Source organism: Aythya ferina (assembly GCF_964211825.1).
Source record: "Aythya ferina genome assembly, chromosome: 5".
NCBI classification, from domain to species: Eukaryota; Metazoa; Chordata; class Aves; order Anseriformes; family Anatidae; genus Aythya; species Aythya ferina.
Genome location: NC_140301.1, coordinates 29,031,831 through 29,057,128, shown reverse-complemented (window position 1 = coordinate 29,057,128; position 25,298 = coordinate 29,031,831). Strand labels below are relative to the sequence as shown.

The 25,298-nt window shown below is 42.6% G+C and overlaps 1 protein-coding gene across 9 annotated transcripts in view; it reads right to left on the bottom strand.

Moving 5' to 3' along the window:
- Positions 1-25,298, bottom strand: part of SMOC1 (SPARC related modular calcium binding 1) — a 123,950-nt gene that overhangs the window by 87,465 nt on the left and 11,187 nt on the right. For 5 of the 9 annotated variants that reach the window (XM_084519884.1, XM_084519885.1, XM_084519887.1 and 2 more), the window contains exons 1-2: positions 17,186-17,441; positions 16,340-16,383 (exon numbers count right to left, since the gene is read on the bottom strand). The exons of 2 other annotated variants lie outside the window; for them this stretch is intronic. In XM_084519884.1, the coding sequence (XP_084376010.1) occupies positions 16,340-16,383; positions 17,186-17,411 (270 nt within the window). In that variant the 5' untranslated portion in view covers positions 17,412-17,441. Of the gene's footprint in view, positions 1-2,578; positions 2,778-15,027; positions 15,049-16,339; positions 16,384-17,185; positions 17,442-25,298 lie in introns of those variants that run through there. 2 more of the 9 variants (XM_084519892.1, XM_084519889.1) reach the window with 2 other exon arrangements.

The window sequence follows — 25,298 nt, the reverse complement described above, 5'->3', positions numbered from 1 at the left end:
CAAGGTCTGCACTTGTTTTAATTTGGGTGGGGCAAACTTTTTTTTTTTTTTTTAATTCTCATCTGTCAGAGACTTGCCAAAATTTGTAACAGCAGAGTTTTTAAAATGTTTTTGTTCCTTTTCTGCAACACTTTCTATAACCTGGCAACACCTGTTCCAAATGGGAAATTGGAAAATTTAAACCTGAAGGCAATTTTAAATGGTTTATAGAGACCTGGACTAGACTATAAAAACACTGTAAAGTTCGACCAGATTTTTGCCCAGTTCTTGTCAGGGGCTGGACTACCACAAGCGAGCTTGGAATTGCTCTCTGGGTGCAGCCACATCTTTCTGCAGCCCCCAGGGCGCAGTGACTGTAAACACGCACCAAAAAGCAGCAGGCTGATGATGCTGAAGCTCCCTCCCAACGTGCAGTGTCAGAGACTCTTTCTCAAAGACTTGCAAGGCTTCTCAGCTGTCTATATAAACAGACTTTAAAGCAGAACTGACAGAACTGTATGGTACACACACTGGTTAAACACTCAGTTAAACACCAAAGCCATTCTGCTTCAGAAGGAACAGACGTATTTGCCATTTAGCATGGCTTTGAGGACTTGAGATACCAGCATGAAGCAGTTTTTGCAGCTCCTCGTGTCAGAAACCAAGTCCCACATATCAGAGACTTCCAGAAGAGCACCAAAAAACAGAATATTAATTTCCATCATCAAACCATGCTGCAAACATATTGAAAACTCAGTGTGTATCACAAAAACTCACCTAAGCCTTCTGTCGCCTGCACCAAACTACTTGCCAAAGGGCCATAAGGGACAGGGCAGCCCCTGCTCCCAGAGGGGGCATACGTGAGGAATATAAAGCTGCTTACAGGCAGCCCATACAAATGAGCTAAAGCCAAAGCTATGGAGCAGCTTTCCACGGGTGCCTCTCCTTACAGAGGGATGGGAAGGAACAGCTCGACATTGATTAATTATGAGGGCCTGAGGAAACACGCAGCATGCCCCAATGCAGTCTCTATGAAGTTTTTGCCTACCCAAACGAAGCCAAGAACCACTCTATAAAAAAATAAAAAATAAAAAAAATATCAAAGCCTTTTTAGCATTTGTAATTTGGATTACAGCAGGGATCCCACACAGCGTTAGGTGCTTTCCAGGCACTGAAGATGCCACACCTGCCTTGCCAAAAAAAGTTTATGGTTTACGTAGTTGCACAAGATGGTGCTTGTTTTGTTCGACTAGATTTTAATTGTAAAAGTTTGCATTAATTTCCAGAAGGATCCAGGATCGTGCCTGTCTGATCAGGGTCCTCTTCATGTGATCAGCCAGCAGTGCCAGGAAGATTGCATCTCCTGGAGACATTCCCGTAGGGCTTCAAAAACTCCCCCTTGCAGGACACCTGCTTCACCATGGCTCAGAGCCCTTCTTTGGCTTGGCAGCCCTGGCAGCTTTCAGGTAATAAAATGGAAGTTCTTTGCCCACCAGTTCTGCTTCTGTCACATGAACATTGCTAATCATCACCACATCGCATCCACAGTTATTTAAGGTACTAGTTTATCTCAAGCGTCCATCCCTTCCTGCCCAGCACACATTTTCTTTCCTGCATTCTGCCTCTCTGAGAGCAGGACAACCGCACTCCTTTGTTAGTAGCCTCAGCAACGAGCAGAGGAAAAACACTGGATGAATGCTGAAATAGGTCTGCCCACCTGGGGAGGGAAACAAGTGAGAGAGCAAGGAGAGCAATCAAATCTATCACTGTCACAATCAGGGCTACAATTCAAAAGTGACTTGTTCCCAGTTCTTCATCCCCATTTCAAGCAAGCAGATGCTTTTTTTTTTTTTTTTTTTTTCCCCCAAGAAGCACAACCCTGCTCCAGGAGAGCCCCTCAGTTGCTGCAGGAGGTACTGCTGAGACAGGCAGATGCGCATGAGGTACCCTAACACCTGGCCACTGACCCTCAAACATCACCAATGCAGTCCTGTGAATCTCAGGTGCCTTCAGAGAGCAGTGAGATAAGGGATTTAACTTCTCGCAGACTGTCCTATCATCACCCTGGAAGCCAGAATCAAAGCCTCATGTCCTAACCGCCTCAGGACGTCCACACAAACAGGTTTTGCCAACAACAGAATCAACACGCGTGGAGGTGTGCTTGGTGCTGGACACACAACGTAAACAGTTCTGCACCCAGAGAAGAAGTAACCCTGTGAACAAGTGTGCAGCACCAGCTGTACAAATCCTCATCTAGAAAAAAGAGGGAAATAACTACACGTATCTTCTCTGAGATTTCTCGAAGCCTCTTCTTGACACCTGTGCTCTCATTTTCTTAGAACAAATTACATCCAAAAAAAATGGGACTGGAGTCACAGGCTTACCAGTCCTTTTCCCTCCATGGGGGAAGACCTATTAAAAGCAGAACCAAAAAACAACAACAAAAAAAGAACTGGCAGGAAGAACCTATTTTCCAGGAAAATGTTAAAATTGACCACATTACAAATAGTATTTCTTAAACACAGACTCTATACTAAAATAAGCATAAGTAACACTAGAATTATGCACCAATATTTGTATTTTTGTAGCATTCACTTACATTAAGGGAACCTGAAGTTCCCACACCAATCAGTCTGAGAGTCCCTCCCTTAGAGAGCTTCCAGTTCGGTGCAGCTCTCAGAGCATCTTTTTCTGTCAAATGCAGTATCTGTATAAGGGTATAAACCTCCTCCTTCAGCAAATACATTTACACAGGTGCTTGCGGAAACCACTTCCCAAACTACTTTCTGCTTCTTCAGACTTGAAAAGAAAAACGAAAGATAAGAGGTCAGAATAAAGTTAACTTTGCCAACAAAGCATATCTGTTCTTTTTCTCCACACCTCAACACCACTGCTGACAAACAACAAACACTGATTAAAGGGTTTTTAATGCCTGTGAAGGAAAGCAGACTCCCTGCAGCTGCACAGCAGCTGGGAACACTTGTGTTATTTAGCGGAGAAAGGTCTGACCCCACAAGTGAAAATGAGCTTGGTGGTCACTCATTCTATTCACCATCTGGGTACATTATAAGCACAAACAGAGCAGCTCAGCCCTTTGTGATGGGGGTGAGGAGAAATGGCCATAGCATTGCAGTGTCAGAGCAAAGTGCTTTCGCAAAGCTTTGGGGGAAGAGGGAGCAAGGGACACAAGTGACGTGAATGTGAGAAACTGGAAGTCTGTTAAGAAACAAATCTAGAAGACAAGGGTCCGCTGCAGTTGAAAACTGAGGTGCCTCAGCTATTTAGCAACTTTGCTTCAGATTAGCGCGGGCTGCTGGATAGAAAAAATAAGTAGGGAGAGAGAGGAAACGGCATGTGCAATGGCCTACTCCAGCTTTGCCAGACTGCAAGTTTAAAGATCCCCAGAACACACCTTTGGAAAAAGTGATCAATCGAGGCACGCTCACACCACTCGGGGCACCCACCCATTTGTCTAAGCAATCAGACTGGCCTGTCTCAAGTCCTTCCCAGAGACTTTCCCGGGAAACCCATACCATTTTATACACTAGAAGAGACTACAAAGTTCTGGACATTTTTATTGCTGTTGGAAAGTATCATTTCGCATTTCCTGGTTTCAACCTTACAGATTTATGCCTTGGTTTCAGGCTCCCAACCGGTGCAACCAGCCTTACTGGAGGCAGAGCTGGAGCCGAGGCCCCGTGTTAATCGCAGGGGGGCTCAGCCCCATGGCAGGCTGCCCGCAGGGCCCAAGCACCTCAGCCACAGGGTGGGAGCTCAGCCAGGTTTCCTGCCATGGAACCAGCAACCCTCAAAGGTGTCAATGATCACGCTCTAAGCCAGAGACTCAAAGCATCTGGCTTCTAGAAAGAGAGAAAGAAAGCCTGAAAGCCTTAGAAACTCTGGCAGAGAGAGGCCTAGCATGGCTTGCAGGTAGATGCCGGCCAGCCAGAACCACCATGGCTCCCACCAGCTAACCAGAGCCTTCAGCCTCAGAACCCATCTGGTGGGGTGAAAATAAAAAATAAAAAGCTTTCAAAGGCAGCTTCCTAAGAAGCCAGTTGTGTAATTTATTTATTTTTTTATTTATGATACCCATTAACAGGCTCAGATCCTTCCTCAGACAGAAGGGACTTACGAGAAGGACACTGCAATACTTATATTCCTTGAGTCATCCCACCTGCAAAGCTTAGAGTCTAGCCTAAGCTAAAGCACCACTTACGTTTCAACCCCAAGCCCCCAGCTGTGCAAACAAGAATAGGTTCAAAGCACACAGCCAGTGCTTAAGGATGGTGAAGGCTGGGCAAACATATGGGATCACACCACAAAGCAGACAAACTCGGTATGTATTTGTATGAGTTAAATTCAAGGTTTTTTTTTTCCCCGTACAGGCTAGAAACCCTGCTTTTCTACAGCAATCTCCCCTCCCCCCTATTGTTTTGTGCAAGCCCCTACAAGTGGTCAAGTATTGTGCTTCATCTGCTAGAAGACTTCTAGCTAGGGAAATAACACTGTGTTTTGGGGAATCAGCTTAGAGAAAAACATGACAAAGAGGCTGTACTCTACTTTTAGAAGATAAGGTACGAGAGCCAACAAAATTTTCTAAAGAGAGTATTTAAAGAGCTCACCTACAAATAGTTAAGTAGAAAAGCCTTAGAATTTGAACTGTAACAGAGAATCTCTGCTGTTTTTTTGTTTATTGGGTAGTTTTTCATTTTAGTGGTTTTGGTGTGTTTTTGTTTTTTGTTTTGTTTCTTTGTTGTTTTGGGTTTTTTTTGAGAGGGGAGATTTTGTGTGCGTTTTTATTGTTTTACAACAAAAAACACTGCAGTGAGAAAGTGACCTTTTAAAATGGTATCTCTTGCTTTTGAGGTGCAAGCTTTTGCAATAAGCACAACTCCTTAACTACTTCTGACTTGTGGGAAGGAAAGTACCAAACTATGAGACAAAGAACATGAAGTTCATTTAAGCTTTTAAAACTCTCTCTTCTTCCACAGAATTTTTACCCACGTGCCTGTTATCACTTTTTTTTTTTTTTTTTTTGTTATTTTACTTTTGTAAGCATCTAGTTTGTTGAAGCACATTGTACCCCAGATCAGAATGCTGATCAACTGAACACTGGAGGAAAAATCTTGAGAACACAAAATAGAAATTTCTGCTCAAGTCTTCTATTTCTAACATGACTTTTAAGCCTTAGTAGTAAGTTTGGCAATATTAAGGTAGAGACTGATTTAATTCCTTTGAAATAACATTACTTCAGCTTCTGTCAAAGCTCACTCTCCCAGTCAGATTATTCTTGCAGCCAAGATGACATGCAAGCCTAGAACAAATTTAAGATTAAATTTAATTTGTCAAACACATTGACAAGAGAAGGTATGTTTAACTTGGACTATTTCTTCTCATTAACTTTGCTACTATATATATATATATATATATATATATGTTGAATCAGATAGAAAATCCAGATGTTTGCGTAGTCAAGAAATGCATTTCTGGTCCCAAAGGAAACAATGGCAAAACTTCCACTGACATAAAGGTGGAATCTTGTCTTTAATAAAATGTATTGTTTAATAACCCAATCCAGTCTGTCTGGTTTAGGGAGTCCTCTGCTTCTTCAGTATAACTCAAAAACAAAACCAGACTTCAACACATTATCCTACGTAACTTATGCCGAGTTGGCCTCCTTTGAGAAACTCTATCCCCTACTTCAGTTTGTCATAATGATAGTCGAAACTGTTCTTTTCCCCTAGCAAATATAGCAGGATTACAATTTTGTGCTGTCACTAGAAGGTGAGAAGTCAGCTATTCCACTGGACGGGGGCATATTTTCCTCAAAAGAAACTCAGGAGATCTCAGGAAAGCAGCAGGGTTGAAGCACTGTCATTAGGTATACAATTTAAGAGAGGGCAGTATCTCAAGCAAGCTTTTTGCCCAAAGCATTCCCTATCCTTACATAAGAGGGCTTTCATGTAGACGAGTGCTTTAAACTACTGCATATGTTCTTCAAGATCTGGAGCAAACCTTCTCGCCCCTAAATCTCTTGAATCGCGGTGGAGACTGAAGTTCATGCTTTTTTACACTCCACCATGTAAAAAAACTAAGTGTCAGCTCCAGGCTTTGCAGAGTTCTGTGTATGGGCTACACTGCCCAGGTGAATGCAGAAAGTGGCTGTGAAAGAATACTTTCCTGTGCCCATTTATCACCCGTACGTAGTAGGAATGGCTACAGTCAGTCCTAGGAATGCCCTCTACCCATCTGAAAAAGCTTGAAGTACTGCAGACAGCATGGACAAGTTAAGGGGCCACTGGTTACAAACTCTTGAAATGTTAGATGATAGTTCACCTAGTTAGATCAAGCTGTGTAATCTACAGTAATCCTCCCCTCCATCTGTAACTACTTCCTTCCTAATAATTCCATTAGAACCTCTGTGGGATCTATTACTGCTCAAGAACACTTTAAGACCCTTCCCTTGAACTTATTTCAAATCTTTTATTCATGGGAGTTTCCAACATTACACTAATACTGTTCAGCAATGCTCCTGCCTTGTGCCAAAGTTGTCTCAAAGGGTTGAAGACCCTTTATTTCATATGTGTTTATTACACAAGTCTGTTATGTAACGTGAGGATGCACATCAGCTGCAAGCACGTCCAATTACAAACAAGTCTTGCTGAAGCATTCTTAAATGAATCTACTTGAAGTAAAAGCTCTCTGTTGAGTTTCCATCAGCAGCCTGGTAGCTATAAAAGGCTTCCCTTTAATTCCAAATGCCCTTAAAATTTGTCTTTATAACCTGACAACTCATCCAACCACCCTTCTCTTAAATACAGTCTCATCCTTTCTTTATCTCAAGAAATAGAATTACTTTGCCCTTTCTTTCCACAGTGTTATTGCTGAAGAGCAGGGAGCCTGCTCTAAATGGAGTCTCCAGGGCAGTTGATAAGCTTTCTAAACATCCCAAACTGGCAAGACAGAAAACACACAAACATTTTCTCCTTCCATCGCTCATTCTCTCCAACAAAAAACAAAACCTACTTTTCATTGCAGACACCTTGCACTGCAAAAAGTAGATAATAAGTTTTACCAGACTTTCACTGCTTTTAAACTTGTGAATACTATCTTCTAGGTAACTAACTCCCTTTAGCATGCATATTAGTTAAGCACACATAGCAAAACAGATACAGCTGAGCATATGTCAAGCTGGAAAATCTCTAGATTGTCACCACTGTCCGGTCTATACCGCATCCAGTATCTCACTTCAGCGATGACCACATGCATTAAACACTACGGGGAAAAAAAAAAAAACATATCAGGTGTATGAAGACAACTCATCTCTGGAACTGCTCTACTCTGCTGCTAGGAGATCATCACATGAAAAGAGATGAGAAACGATTTTACACGCACAGGTAGGCAGACATATCTTTAGAGTTCAGCTCCAATGGAAATACAACTGTACAAGGGCATTCTTTCGAGTTCAAATGCTTTGTTCATGTACATCTTCCAGGATTGAAAATGCCACCCATTAAAACACTATAGCCCTACAAGTTTCAGTCCTTCTTAACTCAATTCTTTTAAAACACTCAAAGAGTCTTTCAAATTGAAGCTGGCACCCAGCCTTCATTATGGTTGCTGCCAACAGCAGAACCAAGAAGTAGATATTAGAAATAGCTGAGCTCATTAGTTCAAACCCAGCAAGGGCTGGCTGCCCATCAGCAGAGGTACACTAACTGAATGCCAAGTCTGACATTCCAGTGCACAGGAGGAATATTGAAAAAGGAGGTGCTGTGAACGTTAAAGAGTTCACTTTTCTTAACTATATACTTACCTCCACACAATCCAAAGACAATGATTAACCAAAGATAACTCTCGGTGGAAGGTGGATGCATCGGGAGTTCTCTGCGTTACACTTGACTTCGCACTTACTATCATCAACACTTCAACACCAAAGCATCTGAAGCTCTATTACTACTTCTGCCTGGGAACATAGCTGTCTTGACAGGTCTCCCTCTATAGAAGGGAGACCTTTGCATCTCCAGAGATTTTCCACAGGGTCCTGACCTCATCAGCTATACAGGGAGGTTGCCCTTATTTAGTCTATTACTCCTCTGAAGCATCAAAAACTGTGAAACTGAAAAGACAGGAACTTCACTTTGTTAATACAGATGATCATGTTCCCCTGCTAAATTCAGAGTAACTCACATTGCCAGTACTGCGAAAGCTACAGCTTTCTCACATTTATGGCTAACCTTATTCCAGAGCTCCTACAAATAAAGGTGTTTTTTTTCCTGGCATCTTAGAGGCTGACTCATCCCTTGACTTTCAGCCTATGGATTAAGAGGCAACAGTAGAGACACATTCTCATCAGCAGAAGTTATTAACTGCTCAGTTAATAGCTATGAGATCCTCTTTGCTCCTTCCAGGAAACACTGCAGTAGTGACATCCACAGTCCAAACATGTTTGACATTCAGACTCCTAGGGTCTGAGCTGCAGACAGGTGGTTTCAAAGACTGAGCTTTACAAGTCAAACCATACTACCGAAATACATACCATTTAGCAATCTTAACTCTTGCTGTTGTAGGTCAGCACTTCAGAATAGCCCTCCAGTAGATGCATTTGTTACCATAAGGATCCCAGGCATGACTTCTTAAAAGTCACTGCTTCAGGTGCCATACCTGCCTCAGGGGATTCTACACTGACCTAAACTGATACATTAATCTAAGGCAAGGTTTAAATTCAGAACAAAGTAGTCCTGTCTGCCATGAAAAGAAATATGCCAGCCAGGAATTTAGAGCAAGAGGGAAAGAATCAGGAAAGGATATATGAAACAGAACTGAAACTCCTGTCAAAAGTCAGGAAAAATAAACTCTTTCTCCTAACTCCCTAAGGGAAAGAGTCATTGTTTTATTACTTTGTTCTGCAATTCTGTTTGCATTGTATTTTACAGTGTTTACAATATTTCTCATCTTTCCTCTTGCATTTAAACCAAATGCTTCCCTCAGTTTTGTATGGGTAACCACCCGCCGAGTTTAGCCCTCTGTGTGAATGACGTGCTGGACAATGCTTCCTCGGACCGTCAGGCAGTCAGAGCTCCCTGGCACCGTACATGTACAGGCAGTAGCAGAGAAGCTTTCCCCATTCCTGGAGTCTTTCTGGGCCACAAATGGAAGAACCTGCTGTGAGTACAAGACTCAGGACATGAACTTCAGCTCCGCCAATATGCAGCTTTAATTAAATTAAAGTTCCCACCTCAAAAAAGTCTCTTAATATGGCCATGCAAACATATGATAACAAGCTTTCCATAACAGACAAGATATGTACTGGCTACTGCAGGAGTTGAAAAAGCTACAAAAGACAGTTTTAAGATAAAATGCTTGTGCAAGGCGAGAATGAAGGATCCTTGTTGGCTTTAATTCCATCCTCTGCTGTCAGGGACAGACAACGTTCAGAAATGTGTTAGTGTATACACTGAGGAGTAACGACATTTTTGGATTTCTGCAGACAGGATTCCTTTACAATTGTGTTTTTCTTAAGTGTTGCAGCAGTAACTTAGATGCCAGTCAATAAACTTGAAAAGCACATAACAGGTCAAGCATTACTATAGCTCCAGCACTGCCACTTAGTGCAAACTACGCAATGCCACTTCAAAGTGACAAGCAGTTAGTGTGCAAGGCTTCCTATCCTGCTCAAGTACAGAGTTCACATGCCTTCTGATGGCTTGGGAGTAAGAGGCTTCATTTTAATCACTTGTGGTGAACTACCAAGCAACGTTGCTATTCCATTAGCAAGACATGCTCTTCACACAGGTCAAGAGCATTTTCAGTACTGAAGTGAGAGACATGGTTCATAAGATGTTCCCAGCAGAAACCCTTCCTCCCCACCAAACTCTGCAAGGGTCATCACTAACCTGTCAGGGTTTGCTGCTCAAAGACTCCTGAGGCCTTCAGTTTTTAAATAATGGAAGGGAAGCTAGGATAAAGGTGTCTTCAAAAGAAGCATTTACAAGCATCTTGACACTGCCCCAGGTTGTTGGTATGAGCTTCTCCTGTAAACTACAAAATTCCTTTCCCATCATACTGCATCCCTTCCCCTCACCCCGCTATGTTATACACATCCTTAATCCCCACATCCAAGCAGATGTGGGGATTAATGATGACATTAGAGAGTGACTGATCTTCATACAGGCTGTTCACTCTCTCAGGTTGACAGCTTTTTCACATTTTGTACTACGGGACTGTTTACTTTAGTGTCTGTTTACTTTCAGCTTGGAGGAAAGGTTGATTCCAGCTATGCTGAACTATTTTTCACACTTAGGTGAAAAGCTGCAAAATACTCATGAAGATTCCTTTTTTGCGAGAGACAGACAATTTCCTTTTTTCCCAAAGAAATAAGTTTTGGAGTATTTCTGGCTCTACAGTATTGTCCCTTAAACACAAGTGAAGTGAACTTTCACCGTCACTAAGATGCTTGTAGTCAAAAGCTGTCAACACCAACAGGGTACCTTCATACCTAGAGTTCTTCTGTCCAGGGTTGACAGGTCATAGAATTAGTCACCTCTAGCCCAAATTCACGCAGAACTCACCAGGTTAGCCTTCTTCCAGTTGCACTCACTGGGGTTCTGGAAGTACTCAGCTAACTTTGTGCTATTTGTATTTGTGTCTCTAGTGAAAGCTAAACAAAAATCTAACATACATATTGGACTATTTTTGCTGTCTGCCTCCCTGAAGGGAGAAGGGTATCAGTCTTAATATAAGCAAATATGAAACCTTTGAACAATAAATCCTTGACACAGATAATGGGCAAGATTATTGCACTCTCTCATCTTCCTTTTCAGGGAATGTTATTGAGAAAGCTATGGCAAAACAGCTGTGGCTTTATCTGGATTCCTCAGATTTTCTGGATCTCTTTCAGTTTGGTCTAAGACCTGGCCTCAGTACAAACACATACTCGGACTCACTGGTCAGACTTCTCGAAGTGGACACAGACCAAACTTACATTTTTAGTTGACAGACTTAAAGCAGTTGGTGATACCAGCTTCTGCATACAGGGTTTAGTTTTTTTTCAGCTTCCCCAAACTATGAAGAGTAGTGCTCACATCACCACCGCATCTGGAGGAGTACTGGGAGCCTCTTTCAAACAACGCTGAGCAATTTTTCTTTCTTCACACCTTCTGGAACATAAGAAGCTGCTGTGCCCGACCTCACCTGAAGGAGTTTGTTTTTCTGGCCCCATTGATCAAGACTGCTCTTCTCACTGGTGGATGTCCCTCCTTCCTAACAGCCTGGAATAAAGCCTATATAAAGATGAACTCCAAAAGAATAAAGAGGCACCAGTAGGAAGGATTAGAAGAAGCAGGGCTTGCTTTGTCACTGAATACTACAACGCAAGGGCTTATTGCTCATGTGGTACTACTATACTGCTTGAGGTCATAGCAGGCAAGCTAACACACTGGCAGGGAACAAGGGAGATGAAGTATCTCTAATCCTTTCTCCAATCCACCTACAGCCTCCCATGTAGTAATTACAGCACAAGCTTCTGATCTAAACAAGAAGCAAGAAACTAGCAAATCATGTTCCCTCGCCCTGCTCAAAGCTAAGTCTCAGGAAAGCTCTAGTCACCACAGCTGCAAAGTGCTGCAGACTCCAGAGGTCTGTCAAAAAATAATAATAATAATAATGTAGTAGATAGCAACAAAGGCCCATGCCATGGCTGTTGTCATCCACACCCCAAGAAGTAGCTCAGTGATATCTAAATAGTAGCAAGACTACTAGCAAGGCAGAAGCATCCAGGGCAACTAGCTGTCAGGGATATTCTGGTTGAAGAGTAGCCTGTTCCGGAGAAAGGAGAAGGGAAAAGAAAAAAAAAAAAAAGCCACCACCATTCTCCTCTCTCCTCCCTTGCGCTCAGCAACTTCAGGCTGAAGAGTTATTCCAGGCAGCAGCTGTCTTTGAAAGCACTGCAAAGTCCTACTTTTACCTAAAAAAAATAATCTTGACATGTAGAACAATGCATCATCACAGATCTTACAAGCTTCTTGGTCCATATCTGGAGGTAAGAGATGATTGGAGGGGGGAATTGAGTCTGAGAGAAATCCAGTGAAATTCAGCCATACAAATAGGAAGGGAAGAATTAGCAAAACTAATTTTATGTTGCTTGATAGGACTCCAGGCAGATGCTAATTTAGTTTAGGGCAACTGCTACCCAATAGAGAATGTCTGTTTTGATTGAAGAAATCAGGCTGACAGTCACGTAAGAATTGGCTTTGTAGGTGCACAAGAAATGGCTGCATACCTGGCCTAGCTACAAGATTTCACTGACCCTTGAAAATTAAAACATGTCTACTGGTAAAGACACTAGCGTGACTGCATCAGGTTATTACTGCTGGTCTTGGTTTTGGCTGAACTTTGCCATGGCTAGTAGTACCATACATTTCTCTACTCAAGTCTTTCTGTATCCAGACAATGTTCCTCACTCTTGTCCTTTGCTCCCTTTCAACTCTCACCCCCTTAGATTCAGAGAGGTCCTATATGTTTAATCAGCTCTCTTCCAGTACCTACTTGGAAAACACTGAAACCTTTGAGAAAACCTTAAGCCATCTCTGCTCCTCCCAGCTGAGGTGTGCTGGCTCTTGTGCACAGAAAGACCACTGCCATAATCAACACTGAAAGATTCTTCCTTAGCAATTACATTCACATCTTGGAGATACAAGTGTTGTTACCAGCTCATGCACCAAGCATCTTCCTCCAGGGTTTATTCACGTGCCAGGCTGCTGGTTCATTCCCATCCCTCACCACCATGCCAGCTCCTCCCCTCCTTCTCAGCTTGCCCAGCTTCCTAAAACCTCTCTCATCCCAGTACCTTACAAACCCATACAAATTCTCCAGCCAATTTCTTATTCAGAATGAAAGCAAGTAGTAGTAGGAAGTTATTAAACAAGCCCTCAAAAGCCCTAATTGTACTCAGTAATCCTGCTCAATCTCTGGATACTACTTCAATCCCCAATCCTCTTTTACTAGTTACATCTCAAGTAATTGAGACGTATATTCCAGCCAGCAAATATCTTTGTTTTCACAAGACTTCTGAATCCAGGCTACAGAGAAATAAGTCAGTTCAATGTTGCTCTGTTTTTGATTCATCAAGCCAGATGACAAATTATAAATCCTGAAAGCAGATTTTATTTTCAGTACTTTTCAGTGGCAGGGCAGGATATCCGTAGCCTTGTTTCCCATCCCATCCCTAACATCCCTCTGGGTACCACCTAGCTGTTGGCCACTTGGCAGGGAAGCAATAACTCCGTTTCTTGCAGAGATCTTTCAGAAGCACCACACAATGTTATTACATTTGAACATCAAGACAGTGCCAACAAAGCATGAGCTCTGCCTAAAACAAAAGCAGAGCAGGAAAGAGCAAGAAAAAGTACAAACTTGAATTATCCCTAAGAAAATCCAAAATATCTGAAAACAAGAGTAAGATGTCCCGCAGAGAATCCATCTCCAGATTCAGCCTCCCTCCCCACGCACCCAGAGCCTGCTAAGAGCACATGTATACTACAGCTTGCACAGGACTAGGACTCTCTGCAGTTCCTAAGTCTGGCTGTGAAGTCTCTGCCAAGGAGCTTCCTTCTTCCCTCTCCCCCTACCGCTGGAATTTCCTCGTTTCTCAGCAGAGCCCAACACAAACTTCTTAGAAATGTTTGCAGGGTAATTTAGTCATCATTAATCCCTAGGAAAAAAAAAAAAAAAAAAAAAGGAGGGAAAGTTTCAATAGGTAAAGCCAGAGCCAGATTTTGAACACCTGTGAGCAAGGTTTAAAGGGAGGGAAGGTCTAAAGTTTGCACGCAAAGAAGCTGACAGCAATATTTGGCTCCAGGATGCAGATTTATATCCCTTGCTTATTTCATCATTCTCCATGTCCATACCCAGAACTGGATTCTGCTACAGAGTATGAGGACTGCCTCGGAGCAAACAACTCCAGCTGAGCACTGCTCTTAAAAGGGAGTCACGTCAAGTCCTCTAAATCGGATGAATCCCAGGTTTGCAGGCAACAAATGGTCTTCTATGCAGTAACTTTCATGAGAAAGCCTTCAAGCAGAACCTGTGTACATCCTTGACTATGGAAAGAAGTGCCAAAAACGTAAGTATGGGTCCTTAAAAACTTGTTTCTGAATGATTTCCTAAGGAGCAGTAAACAAAGCTGGAAGGGTGCTTCGTGGAGTGCCTAGTCTCTCTCCCCAGATCACACCAAGCACTAATGATAGCTGCCTCAAACATTTTTACTCCAACTAGTTCTCCCTTAACTGGCAAGGTCTGAAGGCTTGCAACACTTCAAGTGGCTAAATGCTTATTTAAAAAGCTCGGCTGAAGTGAGATCACCCCCAAGGAACACAAACACAACATCCTCACAGAAACTCACTACAACTAACATGAATTTAGAGAAGATTTTTGTTTGAAGGTGGTTGTACCTCACGGGATAATTAATTTCAGGGGCCTGAACATCCTGTGGAAATGATGGCAGCTCTGATTTCTATATTTCTATGTAAAAAGGAGCTCTTGTCTAGTCCTGAGAGCAAATCAGGCAGCAATAGTATTCCTTCTCCAGAACAGCACCCTGCAAGAATTAACATCTAAAAGACTGTTTTTTAGCTCAAAAATCAGGAGGTTGCTTTTTATAGTAGGATGCATAAGACATTATCAAGTCTTTGCAACATTTTATGTGCTTGATCATATTGTTTAATGGGTAGTAATTCACCCAAATTGATTAGAGGCATAGTAGGTACATAGCAATAACAAACAAAAAGCATACCAAGAAATCACTAGCTAATTAATGCTGGTTTTCCTTTTTTTTTTTTTTTTTTTAAAAAAAAAAAAAAAAAAGAAGAAGTCTACTTTAACAACATAAGCAGCTTAAGATAAGTATTATTTTCAGATAAAATTATTACCACATAGTACTGAAGAGTTCAGGCAGAAAGACACCATTAGTGGTTTGGGGTAGCTCTACTGCTGCCGCTCGTACCAGGGGACAGATCTGTGACTACTAAATGACACCAAACCACTCACCTCCATCTCAGCAGTTGTTAGCCAGGACTCCCCAAGAAAACAGAGTCAATACTCATGGCAACAACTACCCAAAGGCAGCTGTACCCGGATGGATTCATGCAGGCAATGCACAGACAGGTTCACTTCAGCTAGCCTGTGACTTCCAGCTGTCATCTTGTCCCTGGGCATCTCACTCCATTTTCTATTTATAACCATTCCCCCGGCATAACTGTACTTTCTGATAAAGTTTGCTTTCTTCAGATGTACTGACTAGTGAGCCATGTATTTGCATACATGGACATTGTTTAAGGGTAATGCAAATGCTTATCTAAATATAGAAAGTACTTTCATTTTTTCCACAGGCAGATATTAAAGAATTAAACCAGTAGATAAGTTGCACAGAAGGCAATCCCTGTAAGAAATTACACGGCAACAAGGAAATTTAACAAGGGAATCAGGCTGAGCCTTTTCCAACAGTTTGCTTGTGGGAAGAGTTATTCTTACGGTCACTCTTAGTAGAACTTCTCACCTAGCTCTAGGCTTTCTGCTCCACACACTGAACCATCTGCACCGTGTTTGAGGGCTAGATACGTGTGTGTCCTAACCCGAGAAAAATCAGGGTTCTTAAGTCCACCAACCTCTTCAGCTTACCAAGCTTATGTTCTCCTTATCAAGAAGAGCAGCATGATGTTACCTGAGAAAGGCAAGTCATTTAGCCTAATGTAACAGGAACACCAGAGAAACCCTGCAGCTTTTGGCTATCTTAAGAACTATTTTACTTGGTGATAACAAGTGGCAGTAGCTTGGTATTCTAGCCTCAGAGGCTAAGCATCAGCAAGAAGCTTCAACTCTGCATACCACCCTGTTGCAACTGAGCATTTTAGGAAAAAGCACCTTATTCACAAAGAAAACTTGCATCAAAAACCGACCATTAGGGGCAATACTGGCAGAGCTTTAAATGATAACAAGCAGAATGGAAAAGGCATATAACATCAAATGAAAGCCTAGCACAAAAGTTGCAGAATATTTAACTGTGAAGGTCTCTCCTAATACTGCATGAGTTTTTCTAATAATGCTCATCAAAAAGGCTGTTTTAATTACTCCCATCTCTAGCCAACCCAAATATGGTTTATCAGGAACGATCTGGTCGAGTCTTTCAGTCTGAGTCTCTTGTCCATGATCTTCTGTAAGATTTCATTCCTTGCACTTCACAATGAAGAGGAAACAATGCCAAAAATAAGCCTTTTTCCTTCTGAGATATTTTAGAAGCAGGGAGGACAGCACATCTAGTGCCAAGACAGCTCATAGATAGCATCACACTCCTACCTCTTACCTCCCTCTGCTCCGTATGAACTGTACCATGACAAGCATCTGCTTCTGCAACAAACCAATACAGCAATTAGCACGAGTTCTGTTTCAGACACTTAATGCTTATAAATACACAGCCCAGAATAACTGAGGAATACAGAAAACAGCAAGAGACAAGTGCCATTTCAAGCATTCTTTGATAACTTCTGTCAGCACTCTTCAGTCTTCAGGACTGGCTGCATCTGCAGGCAATGAGCAATCTCTTGTCACTCAACAAACCTACCCTTTGCACCAGGGCCCCAGGTGCTGGAGCATAGTGTTGAGGGGCTGGGCAACTTCTATTTAGATAAGTTTTTCCTATTGAGCACGTTCCTGCTCTTAAATCCAAGTGAGGACATACCTGACCCTGTAGCTTATTCCAGGTTTCAGTGAAATGCGGGGGTGATACTGGAAGACTTTCTTCCATGCCGTTGCCAACATGATGCAGACACCCCAGATATTTCCGCTCTTGTTTGAACTTTAAGGCAGGGATTCTCCCAGGTGCTGCACAATATTTGAGCAATATAATTTAGGGTCCTGTTTAAGGATAAGAATGGCCAGGATCCCACCAAATACAGCAGGATACATACTTGGCTGCTTCTTATGAAATAAAGACTTATTAAAAATATCAGTTTAAAACATCACCTGTTCACTTGGCCTAGCCTAAAAACATTCTTCATTAACTGGAAATTGCATTAGAAATTGCCAAACAGCTGTTTAACAGGATATACTGTAAGCATGATGTGCAGCTTCAGAGGGTTTTGCACTTCTAAGACTTCTTTTTGTCTGTGGACTACAGCGTATTTACCAGGAAAAGAGCTCCACCACATACCTGTAAGGCAGGCACTATTCCACTCTGGGTGAAAAGCTTCAGAAATGGTCAAGGTCACAGAACAAGCCAGTAGAAGATGAAACGAGCACAAGCTACCACCATTCTCCAGACACTCGATACACAGGAAGCTACTCTCCCCCAGCCTCTGGCCATGTTTATAGCTACTCACCAAAAGCACATCCAAGGCAAGGGCACAATAATGCATCAGTGGGGTGAGAGGGAGCATTTCGTTAACTCCTGGTGCCTGGAGCACTCTCCTCTTACCTCTGAGTGATTACAGCTGTGAAGGAAGCACAGGCTTCACTTATAAGCAATGCTTTTAGCTACTGAGAAACACTTGCTGATGCAGCCTGGCTACCTAACACAGGAGGTGGATGAACAACATGGAAAGAGGTGAATGAAGCTGTGTTACTGTTCTAACCTCACCAGTGCAGTGAATGCCATTCAACAGCAAAGAGTTAAGCAAGAACCCATCGCTGCTCTTGTAGATGGCTCCGGTGAGTACTGCTCCAGGGGCAAGACAGAGCACTATGGATTGTGCAAGGTCTTTTACCTACCAAGGGAAGATTACCTAGAAATATACAAAAGGTGGCACAAGAGCTAGAGTTGAGTGAACGCAAGTATGCTTATTGTGGCCTTGCTGACTTGCATGGGATTTTAAGTTAGTATACACACAACTTCTCTAAGGCCAACTGATCAGAATTTGAGACTCAGACCCACATAACTGTAGGAGTAACAAGCCACAGTTTTTCTTATAAAACCTAGTTATAACTTCATTAGTCTCTTACTCAGAGACATAAGTTTCAGTAGCAAAGGGGCAAGTTATTTCTTTATTAGCCTGCAAGGGCCTGCTCCTCCTCTACAACAGCTGGCACATTCCCCTCAAAGGAAAGGGGTCAAAACAGAGCAGAAATTCAACACTAACCTGATGCTCCAAGTTTGACAGAGAGACTTAGATAGTCCATATAACACTCTGGAGCTTTCCATCACATTTGACATGTTTACTCCTTGTCTGAAAGACTTTAAAATCCTCTTATGTTACCTAATCACATCCTGTGGCAAGCTGAAGATACTTGACATTCCTCTCCTCCCTTTCCCCCACCTTTGGGGCAAGCTCAGTGTAAACATGGCATCAACCCAACTACAGCAGCGCCAAGCACCACGTGGGATCCCAGAGGAGCACCCTGTGCCCTCTGAGAGGGTGGCACAGCACAGGACATCCAGGCGCTGTCCCTTCTATCACCTAACTGGCCTACAAGATAGGAAGCGTTGGGAGAGATGATGAAGAACAGGTTTATTTTCTGCTCCAACAATGGCTCTTCCTCTCAGCCGCAAGTCTGAAAACACAAGGCAGCTCCTTTTTAAAAGGAAAGTCACTCCTCCACCTAACTAGGAGCTGGAAAAGCATAAGGCTTTTCCAAAGCAAAGGTTTTTCCAAAACAAGCAGTGGGGCTGCACATGCAGAAAGGCAGAGACCTCCCCTTCAAATTTTTAATTTAAGAGGGGCAGACAAGAAAAGAGCCAGGAAAAGCAGCCAGTCTAATGTGGCATTGAATTCTCAGTAAGACTCACAGCTTGGCAGATAATCCCTTTGGACTGTTCCTGCCATGCAAATCTGCGGGACAAGCTGTTGACAATCAAGTTTGCTATACTTATGATGATGAAGTGGGACTGCTGCTAACATCATTTGCTTTCTTGGAGAACTGCATTCAGCTTCTGATAAGCCCAGAGTTGAAAATATCAGACTTCAGGCATACGCCTCTGTGGGAGATCAACAGCTACAGATGTTGATGGACGCACCCAAACCAGCTGCTCAAAGCAGCTACAGAAGTTGTGTGCCAACTTAGCAACTGCTTGACCATCACAGTATTGCTCCTCCACAGCACTGCAACATCCACGGTCAGTATCAAACAGGGCTGACAGGGTAAACTCAGCAACACGCCTGCAACCAAGCATAGTAACCGTGATAAAAACAGAAGCTGAAGAGTCCAATTCAGCACCTAATCACTGGAGTACAGACCTGCTGGAACAATGGTTGAGAGCCTCAAAGGATCTCCTCACCTGCTAAATCACATTCAGTTTCTGGACTTGTGCAGAAGCCTTATGAGTCTAGTGTTACTTATTTCTTATTTAGGCAATTCCACATTGTACAAAATTAAGTTGTTAATATCTGCTGAGCCCCTCAGAGTTCTATCTGTGTCTGTGCAGAAGCATTACATGGGAAGGAAACTTTAGTACCAGGAAATACAGAGCGGCAGCAGTCACAAGGGGACTTAACTGCCCCATTGCAGAGACAATACCCCAAGTTCGTTCAGCTTTGCTCTGTTCCCACTGAAGTAAAGCAACCACTGAACTGTGAGAAAGGCAAGATCAGACACGTATTTCAGTAGCTATACATCCATTGTACTAGTGTAGGACAAGGTATCCTTAAAACAGCATTTTTGCCAAACCTGCCACTAACTTCATTGAAGATTTACTCAAGATCCCAAGCATAGTAAAATGAAATCCTTCACTTCTTGGGACAAGGTCTTAACATGCTGGGGAAGCACCACTTCAAAGAACATAAGCTGAAGAGAAAAGACAAGCCCTATTGCATTTTGGGCCCATTTTTGACCATGCTGAAGCTATTTAGGAGTTCTCTAACTTAAAACACAACCTGAGCAGCTTACCAGAACAAAGATTCCCCAGCTCACAAGTGCACGTAGATGTTTGAGACTGTCTTCAAACACCAGATGCATAACCCAATCTTTGTTCATTCAGGACAATTTACTAACTACTTCCACTGCTTTTATTAATTGCTTCCAAATGTAATTGCTCAATTTCCAGTTCAAAGCACCTTACATTAAGTACTAAAGAAAGCCATCTTTGGGACACCTTATCAGCATGTTGCACACCAACGTACGTACCTCCAATTGGCACAAGTGGCCACTTAATTACATCATTGGTCAGGCAGACTATTCAAGTGGAATTAAAGCATCTAATTACCTTTCCCCAACAACATACTGAATTAAAGTTGAACTACTACAAGATTATTAGAAGCCGCAGTAAATTTAAAGATCAGATTTAAAGGCAAGAGTCTTGTGAGAAGTTTTGATCTTCAAAGCTCCTTAAGGCAGTTTTTCCTTTTGGTAGTAAGCAAGTTCAGACAGCCAATTATTCTGCTGAACACCTTTTTACCTTCTATAGCCACAGAAATATTGAACACCCCAGGTTTTACTCCTCAACAGTACAAGGAACAGCTTTAGGCAGCACACAGGCACTGGCATTCAGAGCTGAGCAGTTACTTTAGGAGATTAACCTAACTCTTAGGACAGCATTGCCATAGCTGATTTACCAATAGACAACCCAAAGCCCAAACGGCCTACCACTGCTGTTGCACTGTAGATAAAACACTGGGCATACCCCAAACCATCAGGTTTTACCTCATATTGCCAGTGCAGTTCTGCACCACGTAATTCTGGAAGTCTGTCTTGGCTAACTCCCCATTTCAGTCTCACATTGTCCGATTTTCCTAAAACCCAGGCTCTTACAGAAGGGAATACTGAAGCTCTTCATCAGTGAGCTCCCCAGAGAAGGTTTATTCCCAGCCTAAAAAGGAAAAAGTACCCCTGACCTCACTTCTGGAATGCCTGGCATTCTGCAACATTTAAATAATTCGTGTTTGGAAGTATTTCCTGGATGTTTCCCATTGTTCCTCTTCACCCAGCTGCAGCATAGCTGTTTCACCAGGACGCATACCTCCTGCTACCTCTTGCAGCCCCACAGCACGGGAGGTTGGTGCTGTAGGTAACCAGCCTGCTGCTTCTTGCACGGCTGAAGCCACTAGAGGGCATTGACATTTGCTCTGAAGATAGGGTTCAGTGCAAGAGACAGGCCTCACACTGCACTTTTTAGGGATGTCAGAGACTTTGATGCTGCCTTTCCCTACTCAAAGCCCTTGTCTACTGCTGCACAGCTGCCTTAATGCAAGATTTGCACCTTTAGCGTACATCAGCAATTTCACAGAAGGACAGAAACCAGATCAACCCGTATCTCCTCACCCCTGCACACCACTGTGTACACTGGTCAAGTCTTTCCCGTCCCAGTTCAATTTTCTGATAATTTGGAAAGCTGACAGGATTTCTGAGCATTCTCCTCCCCATCTGCAGACAGCAACGCTATCATTTTCCCTTCTAGACTAAGTTAGCACTGCTACATGTTCCAGACCTACTTTCCTCATTCTCATCAAGTGCCTCGTTCACAGTTGCAGAGGGAATGCTTTAACGCAGTGTGTTTACATACACCCATGACAGATTTTCACTTTCGCATGCCGCAGACCTAAACAAGGAGAACTGAAGGCCGACTGACACTCCTGCGCTCAGAAATAACAAGCAGCAGATGAGCAGAGAAGCCCTGCGCTCCGCCGAACCATCTCGCTGTTCTATTTCAAGCAAGTACTTACGTATTTGACAACAGAGAATAAAAAGCAGCTGACAAGAACCTTGCACAGGTTGGCCACAGGACTTGAAAGCAAAGGGAATGTAGATGTTAAAAGCCCAAATTAATAAGGGTGCCCTAGCTAGGCTAGATCTAATCCATCACACATACCTGAGGGCTCAGTTTCCTTCCCCTATTCAAACAGAGGCTCTTTTTAGGTTATACATAGAGCCAAGCCCATCCACCAAAACACCTTGAAAATTCAGTTTCCAGTGCACTGCAGATAACTCCACCAGGTTGTAAGGAGCCACGTCACCTCCCCATGTGCTACATCCAGTGTGAAACCAGCTGGCCCAGAGCAGCACCCAGCACCATCGTAACCAATGATAACAACCACATTAACAACCCCATTATTCCGGGGTGTGTATCTTGACCCCACAGTGCGGTAAGTGGGAGCACAACGTGATGAAGTACGCTAGATAAGAGTACTTCTAGGTAGTCCACCCAGCTCCATGAAATCTAGGCAGTGCCCTGGAGAGCTCAGGGGCACGTCTTCTACAGTTGTTTGCAAAGGTTGGCACCCTTGTGGAGTCCAAAAATATGTGTTCACAAGTTCGATCTAAAACCCACCACTATACCAGACATGAAGGGAAAAGCTGCTTAACAAGCGACAAGACAAAATTAGTTGCAATGCCAAGGCTGAGATGTTCAAGGTAGCCAAGATCTCTTTTGAAGAGATGTAGAGTTTTCCCTTTTATCAGGTGTTTAAAGCAAGTAATTCCAGTGTTCAGTTATACCTACACTGGGAAAGCTCTTCCAGTAGAGGATACAAGCAAAGTACTCCTATATTAAAACCTATATTAAAAGCAGAAAGATTGGCCTTCAGCAGAACTTCAGCCCAGACCACCCTTTACTACTCTCACACTGAGCTGGCCTGCCTAATTTTCACATTCACAAAGGTACAAACCTACTATTGTTTTGAGGCATGCACCGTATTCAATCGGGAATGAGTCCTGCCTACCCAGCAAACTTGTAGGCCTTAGCCTACCCTATCTTAAAAAGGGCATGAGAAAGAGTCAGTCTTGCTCCTCCTGGAAGGAAAGTTACCTCTCACACGTTTCTCACACACATAAGACCACTCTTACACCTGGCTTGAACACCATACCAAAACACTGCAACTCCTAGTATAAATCAGGGTAGAGCAGGGATCTATGGCGTGGGTAGTGGTTTTTGTTTATTTATTTATTTATTTATTTTCTATTTTTTGGTAGATGTTAACATTTGCTCCTCAGAGATCACAACTCACAGTAGGTGAGTGCACACAAGCTCTGTTTTTGCTAAGGAGATGATCGAGTACAATCATTCCTATACAAGATGTTTGAGACACGTTAGAAGGTAAGCATCTAAAGAAGCAATTTTATCCCCTTGTATATAAAAAGTTGCATGCATGATCCAGTGTCAGTATGTAAAGACTCCTGTGAAATATCAAACCATTTTAATCCTTCATGGGTTGTGGTTTATTACCTAAAAAGACATCAGGAGTACCAGGAGTATATACATGGCGACCCAAACCAACAGTATGGATACAGTGTAAATGATGGTTTTTTAGGTTGAAAAAGCTGTAACAACCTCCTGTTTTCAGTACCAGGAGTACTCAGCTAAGCTTGTTGCCAATTGTCCTCAATGGTCAGCCTTAGCTCAAGCAGTGGTACTTCTACAGCTGTAATAGAACATTATTTTTCTTAGGTTGCCTTTTTTTTTTTTTTTTTTTTTCTTTTTTTTAAACTCAAAGCTTGTACTTTCCACTGGATCCTGCCAAATGGCAGCCAGCAATGCAAGAAGGGAAGTAAAATTTTATTGCTGCTTTAAAGTGTAAGGTCAGTAAGTGCTTGTGAATTACTGCAGTGGAATACCCTTCATTAGGCTTTAAGAGATGATTTGATGAAGGCATAAGCCTTCAGATTAAGATGTTAGAAGAGTTAGTAGATTCTAGAAATTTTTAAAAGTCTTTTTAAAGGTTTATTTTTAAAGGTTTATTCCTATTCTATTTGGAGACTGCCTGCAACTTACTAATTTCTTGTTGCCCCAGCAAAAGATCTAATCTAAAAAAAAATAATTAACAAAAAGGTTTTAGCCTCAAACAACTAGAAAGTGTTAAGAGAAGTGAAGTTTTGGTCTCTGACATACAGGACATTTCATCAAATAACCTCGGCATTTGAGCAGTAGCTCTTCTCTGAAGCTGCATTCTGTTGAAGTATTCCAGAGTCCTTCCCACCACCAAGCACAGAGCACTAGCACTATTGCATGGCAAGTTTCAGCACCTGCAACTTGAGCTCTTAAGAGAAAAATATCAGACCAGATTTAATTTATGAGCAAAGTTTTTTTGTCATGATCTTCTGCCTCACTGGATAGCAGTGACATAACTGTCTAGGCTTTCTGCTGGTAAGGGCCAAACGCACTTCCATCAGGGAAGGAACAGGGGCTTGTCCACATGCAAGGATGCAGAACATCAGAGGAGTTATATAGAGCCCCTTTTAAGCTGCCCAGGTTGAAATTTGTCAGGAGTTGTAACATCTGGCATTCCCTTTTCGGGCATTTTGCTTTTCAGTATTATTCAGTACCATGTCCAGCAATAGTATTTTTCCCTCACAACTAACTCTGTGCTGCATTCCAGAAGGGAAGGATGAAAAGCCAATTTCTAGCTTCGACTGTGATCTGATTGTAACTGATGTCTTTATCACAACCCCTGAGTATTTTCATTTTTTTCTCCCCCTGCCCTGCTGAGGGGCAGTGCAAGACCAGCTTGGAGGAGCAGCTGGCCAAGGTCAACCCACCACACCAGCAAGGAGAAGCGCAGAAATTTTTCCACTTTGCAGATTCTATGCACCATCCTCACCCTTTAGCTAAGAACAGCCCTGTGCATAACTTAATACCATCTTGCTTGTTAGAGGTGACTAGTGCTGAGGTGAGCTAAGATATACAGCTATAGTTTGAAATCTACAGAAGTTCTTCTTGGCATAAGTGAATAACCCAACCAATTGAGGGAGTGGAGAAGTGAATAAAGCAATTAATTACCTTTAAGTTTAATCTTGTCATATTGACTGATAGCAAGTCATAGGTTCCGATTTTCAGGGGAACTGTTGACCTTTCAAACTGATGAAGCTTCTGCTTTCTGTTTTTTCTTTTCTAGCCTAAAAAAGCTTATATTGCTATTACCAGAGCAGATTCCAAGCTTCAACTAAGACAGACACTTGCCGATTATTCATTCAGCACTTTAGAAGCCTGTAATGTTTATGGAGTCACTGCCATTTGAGTTTTTAAGTGGGTAAGCTTTATAATCTTCCTCAATTTCTACCAAGACTTGTCCCAAAGGGAGAGTCACACTTACAGGGAATCTTTCTAGAGTGCTCACTGTCTGAAAGCAGCATGCCCAACTGGCAGAGTTCAAGCTTAGCAACCTCTGCATAGACCACTAGATTTAAGATGTTACCCTATAACACACATACAAAGATTCTCTGGGGCCAGCTGTACATTTTAGCTCTCACAGAGAACAAGATACCATCATCTTCCTCCCCTGAAGAGAAATAAAACAGGCGCATTCCTCCCAGAATTAGTCAGAAGCTTCCTGATACCTCCCCTTCACTTCAGGGATCTGAAGCTCCAAGCCAAGTACTCAAGTGTAACAAGAAGCAAGACA